General features: G+C 52.4%; 1 protein-coding gene across 50 annotated transcripts; it reads right to left on the bottom strand.

The window, feature by feature from the left end:
* Window positions 1–2,169: 2,169 nt before the first annotated feature.
* Window positions 2,170–20,767, bottom strand: LOC136791037 (delta-1-pyrroline-5-carboxylate synthase-like). Of its 50 annotated transcripts, none has more exons than XM_066998977.1 (11): window positions 20,316–20,767; window positions 19,543–19,693; window positions 15,656–15,780; window positions 13,817–13,961; window positions 8,434–12,230; window positions 6,999–7,140; window positions 5,406–5,548; window positions 4,691–4,795; window positions 4,150–4,227; window positions 3,372–3,849; window positions 2,795–3,007 (listed from the first exon to the last, which is right to left on the bottom strand). In XM_066998977.1, the coding sequence occupies exons 1-5, from the start codon at window positions 20,535–20,537 to the stop codon at window positions 11,824–11,826; spliced, it is 1,050 nt and encodes a 349-aa protein (XP_066855078.1). In that variant the 5' UTR covers window positions 20,538–20,767; the 3' UTR covers window positions 2,795–3,007; window positions 3,372–3,849; window positions 4,150–4,227; window positions 4,691–4,795; window positions 5,406–5,548; window positions 6,999–7,140; window positions 8,434–11,823. The 50 variants fall into 50 exon arrangements, 39 of the variants coding, with proteins under 39 accessions (XP_066855061.1, XP_066855062.1, XP_066855099.1 ...); XM_066998985.1 differs by having other exon boundaries at window positions 3,372–3,452; XM_066998969.1 differs by lacking the exon at window positions 4,691–4,795 and having other exon boundaries at window positions 3,372–3,452; window positions 3,602–3,660; window positions 3,768–4,227.
* Between the last annotated feature and the right edge of the window lie 1,770 nt (window positions 20,768–22,537).

The raw sequence follows: 22,537 nt of genomic DNA, 5'->3' as shown, positions 1-22,537 counted from the left end.
GCGCCGGGGGGCTCCACCGCGCATGCGCGGCCCCGCGGCGCCTGCAGTACCCACTTTTGGCCACCAGGCGGCGGCAGAGGGCGCCGGGGGCCGCCAACGCGCATGCGCGGCCCCGCGGCGCCTGCAGTACCCACTTTTGGCCACCAGGCGGCGGCAGAGGGCGCCGGGGGGCGCCACCGCGCATGCGCGGCCCCGGGGCGCCTGCAGTACCGACTTTTGGCCACCAGGCGGCGGCAGAGGGCGCCGGGGGCGCCACCGCGCATGCGCGGCCCCGCGGCGCCTGCAGTACCCACTTTTGGCCACCAGGCGGCGGCAGAGGGCGCCGGGGGCCGCCACCGCGCATGCGCGGCCCCGCGGCGCCTGCAGTACCCACTTTTGGCCACCAGGCGGCGGCAGAGGGCGCCGGGGGGCGCCACCGCGCATGGGCGGCCCCGGGGCGCCTGCAGTACCCACGTTTGGCCACCAGGCGGCGGCAGAGGGCGCCGGGGGGCGCCACCGCGCATGGGCGGCCCCGGGGCGCCTGCAGTACCCACGTTTGGCCACCAGGCGGCGGCAGAGGGCGCCGGGGGGCGCCACCGCGCATGGGCGGCCCCGGGGCGCCTGCAGTACCAACGTTTGGCCACCAGGCGGCGGCAGAGGGCGCCGGGGGGCGCCACCGCGCATGGGCGGCCCCGGGGCGCCTGCAGTACCAACGTTTGGCCACCAGGCGGCGGCAGAGGGCGCCGGGGGCGCCACCGCGCATGCGCGGCCCCGCGGCGCCTGCAGTACCCACTTTTGGCCACCAGGGGGCGGCAGAGGGCGCCGGGGGGCTCCACCGCGCATGCGCGGCCCCGCGGCGCCTGCAGTACCCACTTTTGGCCACCAGGCGGCGGCAGAGGGCGCCGGGGGCCGCCAACGCGCATGCGCGGCCCCGCGGCGCCTGCAGTACCCACTTTTGGCCACCAGGCGGCGGCAGAGGGCGCCGGGGGGCGCCACCGCGCATGCGCGGCCCCGGGGCGCCTGCAGTACCGACTTTTGGCCACCAGGCGGCGGCAGAGGGCGCCGGGGGGCGCCACCGCGCATGCGCGGCCCCGCGGCGCCTGCAGTACCCACTTTTGGCCACCAGGCGGCGGCAGAGGGCGCCGGGGGGCGCCACCGCGCATGCGCGGCCCCGGGGCGCCTGCAGTACCCACTTTTGGCCACCAGGCGGCGGCAGAGGGCGCCGGGGGGCGCCACCGCGCATGCGCGGCCCCGCGGCGCCTGCAGTACCCACTTTTGGCCACCAGGCGGCGGCAGAGGGCGCCGGGGGCGCCACCGCGCATGCGCGGCCCCGGGGCGCCTGCAGTACCCACTTTTGGCCACCAGGCGGCGGCAGAGGGCGCCGGTGTCGCCACCGCGCATGCGTGGCCCCGCGGCGCCTGCAGTACCCACCTTTGGCCACCAGGCGGCGGCAGAGGGCGCCACAGCGTATTCGCGGCCCCGAGGCGCCTGCAGTACCCACTTTTCGCCACGTGGTGGCGCAGAGGGCGCCAGAGCGTATGCGCGGCCCCGGGGCGCCTGCAGTACCCACTTTTCGCCACCTGGTGGCGCAGAGGGCGCCACCGCGCATGCGCAGCCCCGCGGCGCCTGCAGTACCCACTTTTCGCCATTTGGTGGCGCAGAGGGCGCCACAGCGTATGCGCAGCCCCGCGGCGCCTGCAGTACCCACTTTTCGCCACCAGGCGGCGGTAGAGGGCGCCACAGCGTATGCGCGGCCCCGCGGCGCCTGCAGTACCCACTTTTCGCCACCTGGTGGCGCAGAGGGCGCCACAGCGTATGCGCAGCCCCGCGGCGCCTGCAGTACCCACTTTTCGCCACCAGGCGGCGGTAGAGGGCGCCACAGCGTATGCAGTGCCCCGAGGCGCCTGCAGTACCCACTTTTCGCCACCAGGTGGCGCAGAAGGCCCCAGGGGGCGCCACAGCGTATGCGCTGACCCAAGGCGCCTGCAGTACCGGATTTTCACCAGCAGGTGGCGGAAGGGGGCATTCAAAGGCGCCACCGCGCATGCGTGGCCCCGCCGCCTGCAGTACCCGCTTCTCGCCGGCAGGATGCGTCCTGAGGGCAGCAGGGACGGCTTCCCAGACCATTTTCTCAGAGAAAGCACAAACGAAAACAGCAGAAATTTGCACCCCACGCCGCCTCAGGGAGGAAGTGTCTGCCTTGAGCAACGTGCCGCTCACGGCTGGGAAGCTGAGCGGCGGCAAGCTGAAACAGTACATTTTTTATCGGGACAAAAAAGGCAGGGAGATAATAACAACGAACCCAACATGGGCAACGGGATGCTCAGAGCCCAATGACCACAACTCCCGGCTTGCTGGGGGAATGGTGCTCCTGGCGGCTTGACACTGCAAACACCACAGAGCCAGCCCCAGGCTTCCCCACCTGCAGCCCAGCACCCACAGACCTGTGCCTGCCACCCCATGCCACCCCCGCCTGGGCTTTCCCTGCCCCAGCCGCCAATCCCCCGGGACCCGGCCTCCACAACGCCATCCCATGCCCTGGGGGTCCTGCTGGGAACCCCCAGCCCCCTCCCCACTTGCACCTCTGCAAGCAGCCCCCGCCACACAGAGCAGTCCCCCCAGCCCGGGGAGCAAAGACAGCAGCGAGCTGCCCCCCCACCCGGCAGGGCTGGCCCCGCACTCCGAGGGGTCGTCAGCATCCAGCGGCCGGTGGACACGGGGCCACCCCCCCCCTCCACACCCACCCCGCTACGGAACCTGCACCCACACACAGACGGCGACAGCCACTTCCCCCGATGGCAACCACCAAAGGGGGCACAGGCCGGAAAGCAAACTTTATTAAACTGCTGTGCAGGACTCCTGGGAGGGGGGCTGCGGTGGGGCTCCCTGCCCGGTCGTTCTCCCCTTCCCCTGGCGGGCAAGGCAAAGAGCGGCGTCCGTCTGTCCGTCCGTCCGTCCCTGCGGGGGGAGCGGATGCTGGAAGTGGGCTTCTCACTGTCGCTGCTTTGGGCAGTTGCGGAGTAATTGCCTTAAGTAATAAGGCAAATTAAACTCATATTCAACTTTTAAAGAAAGCGTACAGCATCGAAGAAGCTTTCAGGGTGGAGGGCAGCTGCGCTACCTAAGCGTTCCCTAGGCCTCCAACTTTACGTGCTATCGCACTAGGGGAACTTGGTGTGCTGACTCTAAGGAAGGGGACGGAGCGTAAAGCGGAATGGAAACACCACGGATAGGCTCTGCGAGCAGATGGGGACCAGATGCTCTTGTGCACACTGAGACCGATAAGCTGCACTTTTGCTACCCTGAGCCAACGACCTGTCATGTTTTTAACAAAACACTGCACTCTAGGGAACTTTTGCTCATTCTAGTATCATCATAATACCAAAACACACCTCCATCCCAAAAGCTCCGTGTCTCCAAGGTGCGACCACCCCTCGCTGAGGGCATGCTCTGAGTTTCTCAGACCCCTCTACCTTTAAACGAAAGCAAGAAAACTTTACACCAAACATAACCAAGGTATGCCTGACTAGAGTCACTCAAGCCCCACCTAAAGGAGAGAAAATAGATGTAAACTGTCTTAAGTGAAAGGGGGTGTTAGGGAAGATACCATCACCAAGGATACCTTTCTGACTTCCAGGATCAGTCGACAGGCTGAGCCTCTCTTCCCCCCGCACTGGGACGCTGTGGGGTAATATTTGAACGCTTGGTTGTACCAGGTGTCTCCTTGGAAACTTAGAAATCTCTAGAGCCTTTGTGCCTTTTAATGCATTAACAGCCAGGACGAGTACCTGTGTATTTCATGCGTGCTCGCTTGCTTTCGCGGACAGTGAATTTATCGCCGGCAATTCCAAAGAACCTGTGTCCTTGTTGCTGTAATAAATTGCTGTTCATTGCATTGTTCCTAGCCGTGACAGTTCTCATTGAACGCGACTAGAGCGAGGGCGTGCTACGTTATTGGTGAATCCGTGACCGTGATAGTTCAGTAACCTGAATCCGACCAGACCCGTAACAGTTAGTCAGCTACGCCCCTTAGCGTGACAGTATTTCATAGGGAAAAACATTAAGCCTAAGATTTCCCGTGCCTAAGGCCCTGGGGGTCAGGCAGAGAAGGAACCCGAGACTCTTAGCCATGCGACTCCTGAGAATTGCAGCTTACAGTTAGTCACTCACCGTCTTCCGGTCTCACAGGATGAGGCAGAGGTATAATCAATTCCTTCTCCATCTCTCTGGAGAGAGCTTTTCTCCTATCTATGACAAAGGAAAAAAAAAAAAAGTTGTGATCATGGGAGTCAGTACACAAAGCCACACGCTGTGAATTCACTACTACAGTTAAGATCATTTTTAGTCAAAAAACACCTCGGCAGCAATGTTACCACTGCAAACATAGCGTGGCAAGAAAAATTCCACTCAAGGTAAAGTAAAGGACAAGCTAAAAGGACGAATGACGTGACCAAAGGCAACTGCAACAACCATCTACCAGATGGTTCCACAGCCCTCGTCCACAGCCCTCAGATTTCACGGTCGTCTTTCCTGACGAATGAATCCTGGAAGAACAGAAAAGATACACAAGGTGTCCTTTGTGGAGCCTTTGGGGAGACTACTGAAAGGAAAACCAAACCAAAAAACTAGGAACAGCAAGTGGCGTGTACGTTGGTTCTGTTAACAGAGTAACGCTAACGTACTAGAAATTTCCACGTTCTTTGCCCTCTACCTTGAAAAAGTCACCCAATTCTGTCAGTGTTCACCGTCGCCTTTTTTTTTTTTTTTTTTTTTTTTAAATTTTCACGTGGACATCCGAGGAAAACATTTCGAGTCCCTGTCATCAAGGGAGAGGAGAAAAAAAAAAAGAGAGGGATGAGGGGGGAAGAAGCGCAGCCATTCCTTGCCTCGGTAACGCGAGCAAAAAGCTCAGGCGCTCGGCAACAATGTGCTTTGAAAGACAAAACACAGAAGAAACTGCATGTTATTTTATCTCAGCTGTAGAGTCACGTGTATTTGTACCTGCTCATTTATTCATCTGCCAGTTTATTTTGCTACAGACGCTACAGAACATAGAGACTGCGAGGTTACTACAACCTTTTGTAACCGATTCAATCTTCGGTAGGTATAGCTATCTAAAAGAGCCAACAAAATCCCCTTTGTCGACAGCCATCTGAACTTTTATTGTCTAACAACAGTCCTACAAACATCCCCCGGGATGCTCAACTTCAGAAACTTTCCGTTCAACCTGAGGCAGAACAAGCCCTTACCCTAGACACCTTCACCTGGCTCTCCACTGCTAGCAGAGTAGCACTCCGATACTGCCCAGCACATGCTGCAGCCTACTCGCTTACACATATTTACTGCGGCCTGGTTCGATACGCTCACAGAGAGACCCATGAAATATCCACCCTTTCTTTCAGAAAAGTAAATACATACATACATACGAGACGGTAAGGAAGAAAAGCTGAACGCACGGGATGCCGTCCTTTACCGAGGGGCAGATCCAACATCAGCACAAGGAGCTTTGGGGCACGTGAGCGATCATCTACACCAGCCATCAGGACAAGCCAAACGCATGCACATGAGCCTCGATTTAAAACAAACAAACAAACAAACAAAAAAACCAACACGTTAAGTTCCTTTATAGCTTATGGAAGTACCAACCTACAGCTTAGATGCAGTTGGATTGCATCAGCTTAGGGACTGCCTCCTTCAAAATGCGCGGAGGGGTGGCAAAACCAGTCTCGAAAACCTGTTGCCTAACAGGAGACTGTTGCCTGCTCCTCCATAGGTTACGTTCTTCCAAGCACCGTCCTGTTCCTGGATTTTACCAGCCACAACGGGATGGTCCCACTGGCATGAGTCAGGGACGCTTCGCACGGGGTTTATTTGACGCTGAAGTAAGTCTTCTGCGGGTATAAGTAACGCAGCACGAGATGGAAAGTAAGCTAAGGTACCATCTGCGGCACAACGCTTGTGCGATATCGGACCTGAGGGGACCAGTCAAAGCCTGCAATAGTCGCTGAACGGGTGGGTAAGTAGGGAGCCCTACGGGAAACAGAGCTCGTGTTCTGCGAAGCTCTTTCCCCATCAAGAAGAGGACCTTTTCTATTCAGCGTCTTTACCGAACTTTAGGCTACTTCCTACTCACTTTGGCAAGTTAGCCTCCGTAGAAGCCAAGAGATTTTAAATTGCCAAGCACCATTTATAGTTCCTGTCCTCCGACGACAGGCAATTTCAATCAGGGTGCTAGTTAATAGGAAAGTCTGGCTCTGTTTCACAGAAATCAAGTACCTAAACCACAGAAAGGAGTCTGCAGAAAGAATGCTTTAAAAGGCGAATTTAAAGAGAGGGATGATACTCACTTTTCCAACATTTCTGCAATGACTGTGGCAAAAAAGGCTGAACCAGGGACGTCTCTATCATCCCCTCTAGGATTTAGCAACTCCATACAGTCATGGGTCAAATACCACAGCTTCAACGCAAGACAGACAGGGACCTCAAAGGTCACGCTTCCGTCTGCGTACCGAGTTCCGCTGGAAAGACCCCCACCCGCTCAATTCCCAAGCAACTTTGCCACAGCCAGAGCTTACCTGGAGTTTTGCTTTCTCTCGCTGCTCAGTACGGGCCCAAGGCCTCTTTTGTTGCACACAGTTAAAGCAAAACTCTCGGGACATAACCAATAGACAGACAGACAGGCAGAAATTGCCTCTCACGTCTGTCTTGACCGACCACAACCAGCGTTCTGGAAAGCCCTGCAAGCACCGGTTTATTTCTAGGACAACTCTGAAAGCTGAGGCGGGACAAAGGTTAGCCTCTCGTACCATAGACTGAGCAACAAAGAGACAGAACTCGACAGGCCAATTCGTTCTAGGTCTAAGAAGCTACTACAGCTTGGCAGGCACTACGTGGCTTTCCTTTGTGCTTCCCCGCACCGAGCAGTTCGCGCTTCTGCAAATTCGATTAAGCCTTTGAGCCTGGGCTGCAGGAAGTTTACGAGCACGCCTCGGTTTCACCCAAAGATTCCTGCGACTTACCTGGACAGTCGGCCTGCTCTTTCTCCTGGGAAACCTGCGACTGCAGCACGCCAGCTGCAGCTTTCCTCCCTTCAGCTGCTGCGCCACCTTCGCTCGGCGACAAACCCCGCGGGGGTCCCAGCGGCGGGGAGCTGCTTCTGCCCTGGTGAGCCGCAGGGAAAGGAGAGAGCCGGCCGTCAGCACGCGGGGGGAGGAAAACCTCCGAGGCGCAGCCCGACGATCGAGCGCAGCGAGGACCCGCGCCCGGCCGCCGCAGCCCCCACCCCTCCCGGCCCGACGCTCCGGGGAAGCGCCCCCGAAGGCTCTCGCTCGCCTCACCGCCGGCAGCCGCGCTCGCAGCCAGCGGCAACCTGCGCCTCCCGGCGCGCACGGCCCGGCCCCGGCCCCGGCCCCGGCCCCGGCTCGGGGAAAGACCGGCCGCGCACCACAGAACTACAGCTCCCAGCATGCCGCGGGACGGAGCAGTCCATCCGACCCAGAGGGGAGTCGGCCAAGCGCACGCAACCGCCCCCCCCCCCCCCCCCCCGCCGCCCTCTCCGCGCCCGCCCCCCCCCCCCCCCGCGCCGCTCCGCCCCCCTCTCCCCCAGCCCTCCGAAGCCCCGCGCAGTGCAGACCCCGCCGCACGCCCGGTCCGCTCCGCTCCGCTCCGGTCCGGCGCGGCGCCGCCCCCGCCCCGCACAAGTGCCGTTTCCGCAGAAGCCGCGGACCGCGTGGCGCCCCAACCGCCCGCCGCCTCGCCCCCTCCCGGCCCGGCCCGGCCCGGCCCGAGGCGGCACCGACCACCAACCTCGTTGCGGCACCGCGCCTCGGCGGCGCGGCCCGAGCCGAGCCCGGCCCGAGCCGACAGCTTCCGCCCATAGTGCCGGCAAGCCCTGCACGGCACCTCCGCCCTGGGATCCTCCGAGCCAATCACGGAGCGTTTCCGCCCTGAGTTAAGGCTAGCCCTGACGCCACTTCCGCCCTGGGTTCCCAGCCAATCATGGAATGCTCCTGCCCTCAATGACGGCTCGCTCGGACACCACATCCGCCCTCACGGTCCAGCCAATCACGGAGCCGTTTTGGCCCTCGGTGAGGGCACGCCCTGACGTCACTTCCGCCCTCGGTTCCCTCCCACGTAACGGCTCTCAAAGCAGTTTGTTCCCTTTAAACAATAACAGAGCGCGGCTGTACTTCAGAACGATTGGATTTCTTGAACTCTATAGGAAGCAGTCCGTGAAATATGATCTCGGAACCTCGCCTTTTAAGCAGTAGAGGCAAACATGCTATTTGTATATGCTCCTTAGAAGCTAAACTGTCAGTCTGCAATTGTTTTACCTTTACTGCAACTCAGGACCGAACTCGGAGCACTGACTCAATGCCGTGTGTGCTGTCTCCAGCTAGCTGTCAGGCACACACTGCTCCACGGAGAAGTCAAATTTCCTCTGTAATTGCTTACCCAAACCAGTATGAGACGCAATAGGAAACTACGGAGGAAGCAACCTCTCCTCTGCACTCAGAGTCCGTCCTGCCGTCAGCTAGAGCATGGGATAGAAACCGTATTATACAGATGCGGAGGTATCAAAGATGATCCTCTGAAGTCGCATCAGAGAACTTGAGGCTGGGGGCTGGCAGGAAGAAAAGTAACTAACAAGACAAGCCATCCTAAGTCTGTAAAAAAAAACAGAAAAAAATGAAAAAATAGAAAAAGGTTGGGGGGTGGGGGTGGGAAGCCAGTAAGAATCAGCCTGATAAAAGGTTTACAAATGAGATGAAGAAGAAGAGGAGAAGGGGAGAGATTGTCTATGCAAGGCAAGAGACCCAGGAGGCAAAGGCTAAAGTCTAGGAAGGCAGACTAGAATGTGACGAGGAAACATACTGGCTTTCTATGAAGAACAGAGCTAGCAGCAAGGAAGTAATAATGGCAGACGAGGGAGACTAGTGCCCTTTCCTTTCACGTGAACATACTCCCTTCACTAGAGCATACTCCCCTTCAGTATGAAACGAGGACCAACGCTCACAAAATTCAGTTATAAAATAGGAAGCTGCCCTTTGGCAGTCTCTTTCTAAGTGCCCATACCCATCACTTGCTCCTCAAACACTTGCTCATATGTTAGAGAAATGCTCAATCAGTCTTGCTAAAAATACTAGCAGTGAGAGCCTAGACTCATCGCTCCACAAGCGAGTGAAAGCAATCATTCTGCCTCAGTGCAAACATGCAGTATCAGTATGGGACAGACTACTCACAGCCTAGAGCTTCTACTTTCTGTGCTAATTTTTTTTAGCATATATTCCTAACAGTTGCGATTTGTTATTAACAATCTATATTAAACATTTGATGTTTAATGGTAGCCTGCAACTCAGCTGCGTTTGGCATGGACAGGAAAGTGCTCAGTGGTAGGAACCTCATAAATTGCAAGTTAAGCAGGAAACCTACGTTATAAGACACGTGCAGAAACCGCAGCACCTGAATGTAAGCTAACTCCTTCTCTACGCTGGGTATCAAAAACCAACCCTGAATAACTCTCGACATTGCAGAAGCAAGTCCCAAGAATGTGCCTGTAGAAAAAAAAAATTGGGATGGCAACAGAATTCATTTCAGAAGAGTCTTTTGAGGCAAGACTTCTTGCAGCCTTCCAATAACTCACCAACAGAAATACGCTTTTGTTATCAAAGATCTCTCTGCATTACAGTTTGTGACGTGCCAGTTTCACACATTTTCTAACCCAAGACCAGCTTCTCGATGCACCACTCGAACACAAAAGAACGGATTTAGTCTATGCTGCCTGAACTGTACTTTCCTTGGTCAGAAGGTAATATGGTTCGTTCTGGAAAGCATCATTTTTAAGTAACAACCTTCCCCACAGGGGCCAAACATTACGTTAACCAGCCCAGGAGATACTCATGCTATTTCATACATGACGATAACAGGGAAGATACTTGCTATATTCAATTTCTAAAGCGAGCCTCCTTTGGCAAAAGAAAACGCTATTTATTTATTTATTTAGATTTTTATTTTTTTTAAACAATGCTGTGGGTTGCTGTTTTCAAAGGCCTCTCTGTCTTCTCTGATGAAGACATCTCATGTAATTATGGAAGCTGCAGCTGTTTCCACTGACAAGCTCTCAAAGTCCTGGGCTCACTAACCTGTGACAGCCATAATATCCAATTGCAGGTGACGGAATATTCTAGTTCTGCTCATTTCCTTTGAGGCCCAGAAAAGCTCATGACAACAGGAGTACCATGAAAGGACCCATAATATTACCTTTATTTTCAGCTTCTTCTAAGTCCTTCTCGTTTGCCAAGAGAATTTCTTCTCTCTGATCAGGTAATAAGTCAGCAAGACAATAATCAATCTCTGCTCTCTGAAAGAGAAAAGTTTCTGAACTGCATTCTTATATGAAGTCCATGGTGTTTGACATCTGGCTCACTTCAGCTCATTTCTGCTGACACATCTTCTCACTGTCTTGACTCCCTGAATGCTTGGAGCCAGCTGATTTTTTCCAGGACCCATTTGTGTTATAAACCTGTATTTTAAGACTTGCCACGTGTTCCCAACCTTAAAGAGTGAGCACATACTGTTCTCTCACCTGCTCAGGCTGCAGAGCTGCCAGGGTTCTGCCACCAGCTCGAGACCTTTCACCCTGCTGCTCTGCTGGAGGGCCTGCCAAAACAAACAAACAAAACACAACCACAAGACATGCAGACAAAGGTTACAGCCCATGTGGGAGGAAAGGAACGCTAACCTTTCATCTTCCAACTCCTTACTCAAAGCAGGAAAACAGGTACGGTCCTAATAGACATATCAAAGAAATTCACTGTATGCCAGAACAGGAAAATCTGTATCAGATACCAAAATGCTGCCACGGTCCCCGAGCATAGCCCTTTTCAAGGCATCACGGAGATTCAGCAAGATCATCCAGGTCATAGGGGACAAACAAGTTTGTATCAAAGCTGCATACAGCTCGTATCAAAAAGACTTGACAAAGAGCAAAAGAATACAAGGACGGCTAAATCTCAGGGCGTAGGAGAAAACTGAAAACAGGGAGGCATCCTTTGAAAAAGTTTAGTTAGACAACTAACGAAAAGAGAAAAGATTGCAAAACAACATGGGAATGTACAAACAGTACTGGAAGCCAAAAGCGGCCTGAGTAACAGCTTGCAGAATAGCTGCTCTCTCCACGCCTCTCCCTGTGCACACTGAAGGGTTCCTACAGAAGAAAGGTTTTCTTCTTGGCGTGGATATCAAAGAACCTGTCTCAAACTGAAACGATACAGAACAAGTTTTGAAACAGAAGCAGAAGTAACAAGTCAAAAGGCTCACGCAGCATTTCACTAAGGAGTTCTCAAGTAGCTCACGGATAAGCTACGTTTTCATTTTTAACTCTCTTGAAATTGTCTGTAGGACAGATGACTTGAAATGTGACTAATAGGCCTGGACTTCTATTTCAGAAGCGTCCTACAGAAATTGCCAGAGCAGGAATTCCCACGTTAAGGAAAATAACAGGAGTTAAGAAAAGAACTAGCGGACACTTGATTAAGAAGACTTAATTAAGGAGTGTTAAAACAGCTTTTTAAAGCGAGGTCATACTTTATAAAGTAGAGTGTACTTTCGTGTTCTTTGAAAAAAAGTGACATACGCGAGGAGATAAGAGTTCATTTTAAAAAGCTACCTGAATATTTAAAGTGTGTTTTGGAAGACAGAAGACAAAAGAAAGAATGGGAGTAACCATGTTCCATGGTAGAGGAAGGGTTGCAGTAAAATTTCACCTTTACTTTTGCTGTTCACCATATTTGTAATTGTCTGAGAAATGGGGTTAAGATGAAAAGCTTTATAGCTGATACAAATTTATTGCAGTAGGACAAAGTGAAAAGCGCTGATATCGCACTTTTTCCCAGAAAGGAACTTCTCGGAAAAGGAGCTAAGTTTCCTGGTGGACACCAACTTGAACACGAAACAGCAATGTGCCTTTGCTGCAAAAGCAGCTGAGGGTATCCTGGGTGGCATTAGGCAAAGTATTGCCAGCAGGTCAAGAAAGGCGATCCTCCCCCTCTGCTCAGGAACGGTGAGGCCGCACCTGGAGTGCTGGGCCTGGGCCTCCCAGTACAAGAGAGACCTGGACACACTGCAAAGAGTCCAGCGGAGGGCCACGAGGATGGTAAGGGACTGAAGCACCTTTCCTATGAGGACAGGCTGGGAGAGCTGGGACCGTTCGGCCTGGAGAAGAGGAGGCTTGGAGGGGATCTCATCGATGTCTGTAAATACACGAAGGGAGGGTGGAAAGAAGACAAAGCCAGACTTTTCTAACTGGTACCCAAGGAACAAAAAAGGAGGCAACAGACACAGGCCGAAACACAGGATGTTCCCCTTCTGTGGTTTCCTGAACATCAGTAAATACTTTTTTGCTGTGAGGGTGACTGAGCACTAGCGTAGGCTGCCCAGGGAGGTCGTGGAGTCACAGTCTTTGTGAGGTTTCAAAACCTGTTTGGACGTGGTCCTGGAAAACCAGATCTGGGTGGCTCTGCTTGAGCAGGGGTGTTGGACCAGGTGACCTCTGGAGGTCCTTCCGACCTCAACCAGCCTGTGATTCCTTTGCAGCCGCTATGCAACCAAATAGCAAGTACAATTCAAAGCAGATAAACGTGAAGCAATGCAGAGGCAAAAGGGGAAATCAGGCCTCGGTACTGCACATAATCCTATGAAAACATCACCTCAATGCTCATCAGCGTCGAAGAGCAACTTACACGTTTAAGCTTTTGGAAAAGGCCTAGGAAAGGCAACAAGAAACATCACCAGTCTAATCAAAACTCAAAGTTAGCCTTGCTATCTCATAAACTGAGGGTTCATTTGCATCTTGGATGCTACACAGAATTTTATTTTTGCCTATCTTAAAAAGGTCACAGTAGAATAAAAACAGTTTCAGCCAAGAGAAACAGGGATCGCCAAACTTTTGGAACAGTTTCTGTAGAAAAGGACTAAGAAAAAACCTTTTTCATGTGACAAAGAGACGATGAGGGAAAAGACGATGTCTCATATCATAGAAGTTGAACAGAGATCGATCACCCATGTTCTCTTTCCATACAGAAGGCGGGGGCATCAAAAGCTAGCAGGAAGCAAACTTCAACGCTCCTCCTGCCCACAAACACACACAAAATAAAGGAAGCAGTTCTCCACATAGTGCTAGCTCCAGAGTTTACGCACAATACCTAGTTAAGGCTCGTGACTGCTGTGACCCACGGATGCTAAGTGTTTACATGGGTTCAAAGGATATGGCCGATTTTTACAAGAAACACATTAAGCGTTTTTATACTCAAAGGCATTGGCTTGTCTTAAAGTGCAAGTCACAAGTATCGCTTTATACTCGTTCCGTTCTGCTAAGACCACCGATCTTTGGTCTGACTTTCTGCGGCCCTTGTTACATTGTCACAGCAACACAGAGGCAGGAAAACATTCCTACATACGGTAACAAAAGACCGAGCCATTAAAAGAACTTACGACAAAAACCCAAACTACACACTATCTTAGTTCAGCCGTACATTCTATATGCACGCTTTCACCCTGAAATCTTCAATAATAGACGATAACCTCTAAGACTAAAAGCAATACAAATTCTACCTAGTTCTTTGAATGCAAGTCTGATGCAGCAAGTCATCAGCTGGAAGGAACCCGAGCAGAGGATTCAAGATGTTCTATTCCAACGTTAAAAATTACCTTTCAAAAGCCGTTTGTCAAGCAGAGCGTAGTTTCCCATCTGTTGAACAGGCAGGCCTAGCCAAATTTCGACCCTAAACTTCCAGGAAATCTCTACAGCTCCCAATGTACATGTTACTTCCGTACTCACCTGCAGGTTTTACCTCTGAAAAAAAAGTTCCAACTTTCTTCCCTTCCACAACATCTGTGATGACATGACCCGAGATCTTTGGGTGGGTTCCACTTGCAATCACTGCAGAGGTGCCTCCTTGGAGGGCCCACAGAGCTGCTTTCACCTACGATGAAGGATAGAGCCAGTTCCCAAAAATGCACTTGTTATTTGAATCCCCATTCTCAACACGAATTCTTGCTCCACTTTGATCACTTATGTTGGAAAAGACCCTTCAGACCATCAAGTCCAACCATCGACCTAATGCTACCACTAAACCATATCCCTAAGTGCTATGTCCACATGTCTCTTAAATATTTTTAAGGATGGGGACTCTACCACTTCCTCGGGCAGCCTGTTCTCACGTCTAACCACCCCTTCCATGAAGAAATGCTTCCTGATAGCCAACCTAAACCTCCCCTGGCACAACTTGAGGCCATTCCCTCACACCCTATCACTTGTCACTTGAGGAAAGAGACCGACACCTTGCTACAACCTCCTTTCAGTAGCTGTAGAGATCAGTGTGGCCTCCCCACTGCCTTCTTCTCTCCAGACTTAAATCCCAGCTCCCTTACCTGTTCCTCACGTCATTTTCTAGTTCCTTCGCCAGCTTTGCTGCTCTTCTCCGAGTGTATTCCCAGAAACTCAGTACCTTTATTGTAGTGAGATGTACTGGGTCTGGCTGGGATGGAGTTAGCTTTCCCTGCAGCAGCCCATACAGTGCTGTGCTCTGCACCTGTAGCCAGAACAGCACCGGTATCGCACCAGCGTCGTGTCTGCTGCTGAGCAATGCTGGCACAGCATCAGGACTCCCTCTAACACCTCCCAGAGCTAGCAAGCTGGGGGCGGGCAAAAGGCGAGGAAGGAACATCACCAGGGCAGCTGACCTAAACCAACCAAAGGGATATTCCATACCCTATGATGTCACACTCAGCAATAAAAGGTGGAAAAAAGAAAAAGAAGGGAGGGGTGGGCGCTCATTGTGAAAACGTCTGTGTGTTGAGGCCCTGCTTCAACGATGTGGTCAAGCATCGCTCATTTGTGGGAAGTAGAGAGTAATTTCTTTCCTCTGCACTTTCACACAGCCTTTGCCTGTCGTTTTTATTTTTTTCCCTTTAGTCAGACTAGTTAATTAATAATATTTTTTCCTTAATAATTATTTTTTTCCTTTAGTTAAATTATCCTTATCTCAACCCGTGAGTTGTTTCTTTCCTTCTCTTCTTCCCCCTCCTCTTCCGAGGGGGGGGAGCGAGAGAGCGGTTGTGGTGGAGTTCAGCTGTCTAGCAAGGTAAAACCATCACACGAGGGGACCAACACCGAGCACAGTGCTCAAGGTGTGGTCTCACCAGTGCCAAGCACAGACGGACCATCACTTCCGTTGTACTGCTGGCCACGCTATTTCTGATACAAGCCAGGATGTTATTGGCCATCTTGGCCTCCTGGGCATACCGCCAGCTCCTGTTCAACGAGCTGTTGACCAGCACAACACCCCCAAGTCCTTTTCTGCCAGGCAACTTTCTAGAACGCTGCTTGTGACCAGCTGACAACTGGATTGAACTCCAAAGACCTTCTGAGCCCAGACATACAACCACCAGTGCTGGTGAAGAGAGCTGTTCCTCCCTAGGGGTAGGGCTTGGCATTTCCCTCTACTGACCTTCAAAAGGTTCCTGCCTGCCCCTATCTGCAGCCTGTCAAGGTTCCTCTGAATGGCAACACAATTATCTGCTCTATCGGCCACTCCTCTCAATCTTGTATTATCAAGTCCCCTTTCCACATCTCCCTTTCCCTCTCAGTAAGAGAATAAGTGTTCTATATTTCTACCTTGGCTTCCATGCCTCCCATTCCCACCTGGGATTTGGTTCCAAATGTCACAGATTGTTGGTCTCCTGGGTAGGATATGTCAGTGAGCTTTGCATCATCGGATCCTGGAGGGCTGTCAAAGAGTCCTGAAATGAATAATAAAAAACTGTTAATGTTACATATCTTCTGTTCCAAAGCTCACCAGGGAAAAATAACTAAAGCCTTTGGGGCTAAAAACCTGTATTCCACTTTACAGGATTCAAAACTTCCACTGAACCCTCCTTTTGTGGAACTAAAAGGATGAAACACTAACATGCAGGCTCAAGATGTGTAACTTCACCGGAATTGTAGCTAGTGTGAGGAAACAGAATATCCACATGCTGAATAGTATCAGGTACACTGGGAAGTACCCACATTTCAGTGAGGTTAGAGAGAAAACCGGAAAGAAGTTTCCAGCTTTTATATGGTTCAGAATCAGGGCTGACACACAAGAGTGCGCAACTGAACAAAGGACAGTCCTCCTCACCTAAAATCTTAGATGATATTCCCGAATGCTGTGTTGTACACTGATAAACCAGGCAACTTAGAAATATGTATAAAGGCTAACTATTGAGTTCTGCAAAGAAAGGACACAAGACTATAGACACACACCTATTCATTTTAAATAAATGTTGTACTTTTATTTAACTATGTTCTGAGTTGAGTGATACTTCTGTTTACCTAACATGTAAACCCTAAACTCTACCGCCAAACTTCCCAGAAGTTCTATGCGAACAAACACGTCACAGATTAAAGTGCACAAGTGAAGAGTACCCGAACTCTTCCTTTACAGCTTGGGAAGGAAAGGACACTTCTTTCCATAAAGAAGATACCACAGCAAATGAATAAGCTGTGAGGAAATGGGAGCGGTGTTTTCTTTGTTTTTTATAAGTTGTTTGGACTATCATTTTTGTTATTTTTTTTTTCCTGAGGCAGTCATTTCAACTAGAATCAACCATGAAATCCATCTGAAACAGCTAGAAGAAACTGTGGTTATGAAAAGCCAACCTCCTTCCTTCTCAGGGCCTACAATATGGACCAAAGTCCAGAAGCCACCGAAGGAAACACGTCTGGAGATGATAAAAAGAGTACGTGATTTTGTTGATGTCCTGGTGTGAAACTGTACCTACCACCTTCCTCTTTCTACAAAAGTACCTTCAACATCAACAGGTGACAGACTTCACGGCAGCACAGCTCACAAGACTAGACCGCTATCAGCCACACGTCTGGGAGACAGAAAAGCTAGCAAGCTCCAGGTATCTGGAAAGCAATATCCAGGACATGTAAAGTACCCATAAATCACTGAAAGACAGAATCCACTGCCAGAAGAAGCAAACGATTGTAGAATAGCGTTCGGCTTACATGCAGGGAAAGACTATGTATTTAGAATCAGGAGTGTTACTCGTGACTATATACAATCCTGAGGAGCTAGCAGAAGTACCGTAGCGTCCACACAGGGCGTGCCTTCCAATCCTTTTACCGGCTTTGTTGCCCTCCTCTGTACCTTTTCAGGGATCTTAACGTTCTTTTTATATTGTAGAGCCCAGAATCGCACACAATATTGAAGGAGAGGCTTCGCCAACGCTAAATACAGTGGGAGAATCACCTCTTTTGACCAGCTGGCTACGCTGTGTTTAATATATCCCAAAATGCTAGACGATACCCGTGCTTCTGAATCCTTTAGCTATCTTCCCAGGGCCCTGAAATTTATTTTGATTGAACACAGGCTTCTTGCTGCAAATCTGTTGGTACCCACATGAAAGAGCAGGAGTAGGGAATAATCTGAAGTTTGAACTAAGCTCGTAAGCTCGCTAGCAATGTCCCTGATCCAAGCCCCAGGCAGGTAGAAAAGCTCTCAATAAAGATGGTCTGGTCTGCAGATGGGCGCCTCTGTTCCCTTCAGAAGGCAGTCACCTGTGACTATAACCTGGCACTATTTCTTCACAACGCTGGCCTTGATCCTGCACTTGCTACAAGGAGCTGGTTGATCTGACCTTGGTGGAACTCGCACAGAAACCCCTTCTTCCTTCTTTTCACATCCATTGTTTAACAATACCCAGAGCCTCATACCTGTTTTGTACCGGAAGCTGATTGTGCAAGCAGTGGCTCCTCTTACAGCTCCACGTAGTAACTTGCTTCGACTCCTTGGTGTCCCCCTCTAGCTGCTGCCTTTATCCTGATGCGGATCGGATACTGGACCCACATCAGCAGTGGTTGTTCAAAGTTGGCATGTGTGTTCCAGACAGGGAGAGCACAGATCCATTGATCTACCACCTTCTTGGGCTCCCAGAAGCTTCTCAGTCTCCCTAGCTCCTCCTGAAGCTTGGCAGAGCAGTTCATGGAGCACACCCCCCTCAGGCGTGCTGCCTATTACCCATCATTTCAGAGAGCAGTCCCAGGCACACCCTACAGCCTAAAAGCTGGGTGGTTGAATGAACTAACCGAAGCTCTGAGTAGTTGCAGTAGGCCCTCTATGCTAGATACCTGTGCCCCAACAAGCTTTCTTTCCGCTCACAGAGGAGAAGAGCTGGTGTCCTACAAAACGTCTCACGCCTACCACTTTGGAGTGTTCTCAGTCAGCTTGTCTGTACTTCAACTTCCCTTTGAAGGAATTGGAAAAGTACATAAAAACCTCCTTCCAGTAGCTCAGCACTGACCCGCAAGCCAGCACCAGCAGCAGGGCTCTGTCACACTTCAGCCCGGAGAAGAGAAGGCTCTGGGGAGACCTCATTACTACCTTTAAACACGTATAGTGGACTCACAGAAAAGACAGGCAAGGACTTTTTACCAGAGCCTGCAGCGACAGGGCAAGGCAACAGCTGTAAACCAAAAGAGGACATATTTAGATTGAACAAAAGTTAGAAATTCTTCACGATGAGGGTAGTAAGACACTGGAACGGGCTGCCCAGAGAAACTGCGGAGGCCCCGTTACCGGAGGTGCTCAAAGCTGCGCTGGGTGGGGCTGTGAGCAACCTGACCTAGTGCAAGACGCCACTGATCGAGGCAGGGGGGATGGACTAGATGATCTCTAAGTGTCCCTTCCAACCCAAACCACTCTACGATTCCACGAAAGGAATTGCCTCCCAAGTCGTTCTTGACTGACCACAACTAGCGTCCTGGAAAGCCCTGCAAGCACTTGTTCATTATTTCTAGGCTAATTCTTAAAGCTGAAGCAGGACAGAGTTTTGTCCACAAAGGCCTTCAGGAAGACTTCTGAAAGGAAAACCAGGCCAAACCAAAAAACTAGGAACAGCAAGCGGCGTGTACGTCGGTTTTGCTAACAGAGTAACACTAACGTACTAGGAATTTCCACGTTCTTTGCCCTCTACCTTGAAAGTGTCACCCAATTCTGTCAGTGTTCACCATCAGCTTCTTTTTTTTTTTTTTTTAAAATTTTCACATGGACATCTGAGAAAAACATTTCGAGTCCCCGTCATCGAGGGAGAAGAGGCGAGGAAAAAAAAAGAAAAAAAGAGGGGGGTGGGGAAGAAGCACAGCCATTCCTTTCCTCAGTAATGTGAGCAAAAAGCTCAGGCGCTCGGCAACAACAGAATCATAGAATATTCTGAGTTGGAAGGGACCACCGAGGATCATCGTTAAGGATCACCGAGTCAAACAACGCGCTTTGGAAGACAAAACACAGAAGAACCTGCACGTTATTTAATCTCAGCGATGGAGTCACGTGTATTTGTACCCGCTCATTTCTTCACCTGCCAGTTTATTGTGCTACAGACGTTACAGAACACGCAAACTGCAAGGTTACTACTACCTTTTGTAACCGATGCGACCTTTGGTAGGACTAGCCGTCTAAGAGAGCCACCACAATCCCCTTCACGCCTGGATTTCACCCGCAGGTCGCTGCGACTTACCCGGACAGCTGGGACAGACGGGCTGCTCTTTCTCCTGGGAAACCTGCGACTGCAGCACGCCAGCTGCAGCTTTCCTCCCTTCAGCGGCTGCGCCACCTTCGCTCGGCGACAAACCCCGCGGGGGTCCCAGCGGCGGGGAGCTGCTTCTGCCCTGGTGAGCCGCAGGGAAAGGAGAGAGCCGGCCGTCAGCACGCGGGGGGAGGAAAGCCTCCGAGGCGCAGCCCGACGATCGAGCGCAGCGAGGACCCGCGCCCGGCCGCCGCAGCCCCCACCCCTCCCGGCCCGACGCTCCGGGGAAGCGCCCCCGAAGGCTCTCGCTCGCCTCACCGCCGGCAGCCGCGCTCGCAGCCAGCGGCAACCTGCGCCTCCCGGCGCGCACGGCCCGGCCCCGGCCCCGGCCCCGGGAAAGACCAGCCGCGCACCACAGAACTACAGCTCCCAGCATGCCGCGGGACGGAGCAGTCCATCCGACCCAGAGGGGAGTCGGCCAAGCGCACGCAACCGCCCCCCCCCCCCGCCGACCTCTCTGCGCCCGCCCCCCCCCCCCCCCCCCCCCGCGCCGCTCCGCCCCCCTCTCCCCCAGCCCTTCGAAGCCCCGCGCAGTGCAGACCCCGCCGCACGCCCGGTCCGCTCCGCTCCGCTCCGGTCCGGCGCGGCGCCGCCCCCGCCCCGCACAAGGACCGTTTCCGCAGAAGCCGCCGACCGCGTGGCACCCCAACCGCCCGCCGCCTCGCCCCCTCCCGGCCCGGCCCGGGGCGGCACCGACCACCAACCTCGTTGCGGCACCGCGCCTCGGCGGCCCGGCCCGAGCCGAGCCCGGCCCGGCCCGACAGCTGCCGCCCATTGCGCCGGCAAGCTCTGAACGGCACCTCCGCCCTGGGATCCTCCGAGCCAATCACGGAGCGTTTCCGCCCTGAGTTAAGGCTAGCCCTGACGCCACTTCCGCCCTGGGTTCCCAGCCAATCACGGAGTGTTTCCGTCCTCAGTGAAGGCATGTCCTGACGGCAGTTCCGCTCTCAATTCCCAGCCAATCACGGAGTGCTTCCAGCCTCAGTGCCGGCACGCTCTGTAGGCCACTTTCCGTCCTCGGTTCCTAGGCCGGTACAGAGCCGGCCCGGCGCGGCTCCCGCTCCGGAGAAGGGCGCCGCCAGTTTGCCGCGGGCAGGGGTCCTGCGGCGCCGCCCGGCTCCCCCTCCTTAGGCGAGCCGGCCGGCTCCGCGCATGCGCGGAAGCAGAGCGGTAGGCACGGCTTCCCGGAGCAGATACAGGCACAGAATCGTCTAAGAGACCTCCAAGATCACCCAGTCCAACCTCTGACCTAACACTAACAAGTCCTCCACTAAACCATATCACTAAGCTCAACATCTAAACGTCTCTTAAAGACCTCCAGCGATGGTGACTCAACCACTTCCCTAGGCAGCCTATTCCAATGCCTAACAACCCTTTCGGTAAAGAAGTTCTTCCTAACATCCAACCTAAACCTCCCCTGGCGCAACTTTAGCCCATTCCCCCTCGTCCTGTCACCAGGCACGTGGGAGAACAGACCAACCCCCACCTCGTTACAGCCTCCTTTAAGGCACCCATAGAGAGCGATAAGGTCGCCCCTGAGCCTCCTCCAGGCTGAACAAGCCCAGCTCCCTCAGCCGCTCCTCATAAGACTTGTTCTCCAGACCCCTCACCAGCCTCGTCGCCCTTCTCTGGACTCTCTCGAGCACCTCCATGTCCTTCTTGCACTAAGCTGCGCTGATGTGTGAGCTAAAAAAAAAAACAACAACAACAAATAAAAAACAAACCGCTGCTCACAGCTTTATGTGTTTACACAACTTAGGGCAGAGGTTGCCCTGTGGTGCCTTTTTTCTTTAACCTTTTTTTTAAAAAAGAAGGTCTGGGTATGCTTGGCCCTCTCCTAACAAAGCTTGCAGCAGGTGGCATCTTCCAGGGAAATGTAGCCCTAGCCTAAAGGTAACAGGACTTTGTCTTTACTTGTTTGGAAGTAAGCTAAATATGTTTCTAAGTGCTTCCTGCAAAATACAAGCTACCAGAAAACGTAACCACAGAACAAGAAATTTTATCTGCAGAATAAAATTCTGCACTGCTGAGGCACATGCCCGTTCTTTAATCCCAGTCCTTTCGGGAATACCAAAATCCGTTGGAGGCAAATTGATGGTAAAGTTCAGAAGGGAGTGTATGTTACATTTAGGAAACACCTTGCACTTGGCATCCAAGGTCCTAGCTGGCTGTGTGCTCTGTTTTGCTGCTGACTGCCACCCAAGCTGACTCTAGGAAAGTCACGGTCCTTTCCGAAGGCATTTAAGAACTTGGTGCGGCTTTTTCCTCAAAGCACAAACACCTCCATGACTTTAAAGCGTACTCCTATGCATGGTTTCATTAAAACATTTTCAAAATTAAGAAGTAACAGAAAGTATGGGTGCTTATCAAATGGTTGTGGGTTAGACGCCCCAGACGGCCCTGAGCCTCCAGCAGACCCTTGCTTGTGGGTCCCTTCCAACTCGGGATATTCTATGATTCTGTGATTCTGTCCCTTTTAGGTGGAGCTTGAGTGACTCTAGTCAGGCATATCTTCGTTATGATTGGTAAAAAACACTGGTATGGTACCAATGTTTTTCTAGCTACCAAGTGCAGAGCACAGCACTGTATGGGTTGCTGCAGGGAAAGTTAACTCCATCCCAGGCAGACCCAGTACACTATCCCAACATTTTTTTAAACATGTCAAAATAGCTGAAACCCTGCTGTCTTTCGGTACTAGGAGAATTCAAAGTGGTAGGTTACACACCAAAGTCTGCAAGATCTGCTATTTTGTAACCCACTTCATTTGGAGAGGGCCAACTCCTTCCTCTGATGGTTTTTTATTTCCAAAACCTACACCAGTAGGATAATATTGCCTTTTTCACTGGTATTTCTAATAAGGTTTAAACTGGTTTGATTGGGTTCAGCAATGCCCCAGGAGAAATTAAAAATTTCCTTATCATATAAT

Source organism: Anser cygnoides, chromosome 5 (genome assembly GCF_040182565.1).
Source record: "Anser cygnoides isolate HZ-2024a breed goose chromosome 5, Taihu_goose_T2T_genome, whole genome shotgun sequence".
NCBI classification, from domain to species: domain Eukaryota; kingdom Metazoa; phylum Chordata; class Aves; order Anseriformes; family Anatidae; genus Anser; species Anser cygnoides.
Note: the sequence above shows the minus strand (reverse complement) of the source record. Positions and strands in the feature narration are given on the sequence as shown.

Coding starts and splice junctions, on each gene's coding strand:
- LOC136791037 (XM_066998960.1), bottom strand. CDS start 8,022: ATGTGGTGTCCGAGCGAGCCGTCATTGAGGGCAGGAGCATTCCATGAT. Junction 4,228..5,401: donor TCTTCCTTACCGTCTCGTAT/GTATGTATGTAT, acceptor CCTTTGTCATAG/ATAGGAGAAAAGCTCTCTCC. Junction 3,008..4,149: donor TCCTGTGAGACCGGAAGACG/GTGAGTGACTAA, acceptor TTATTACTTAAG/GCAATTACTCCGCAACTGCC.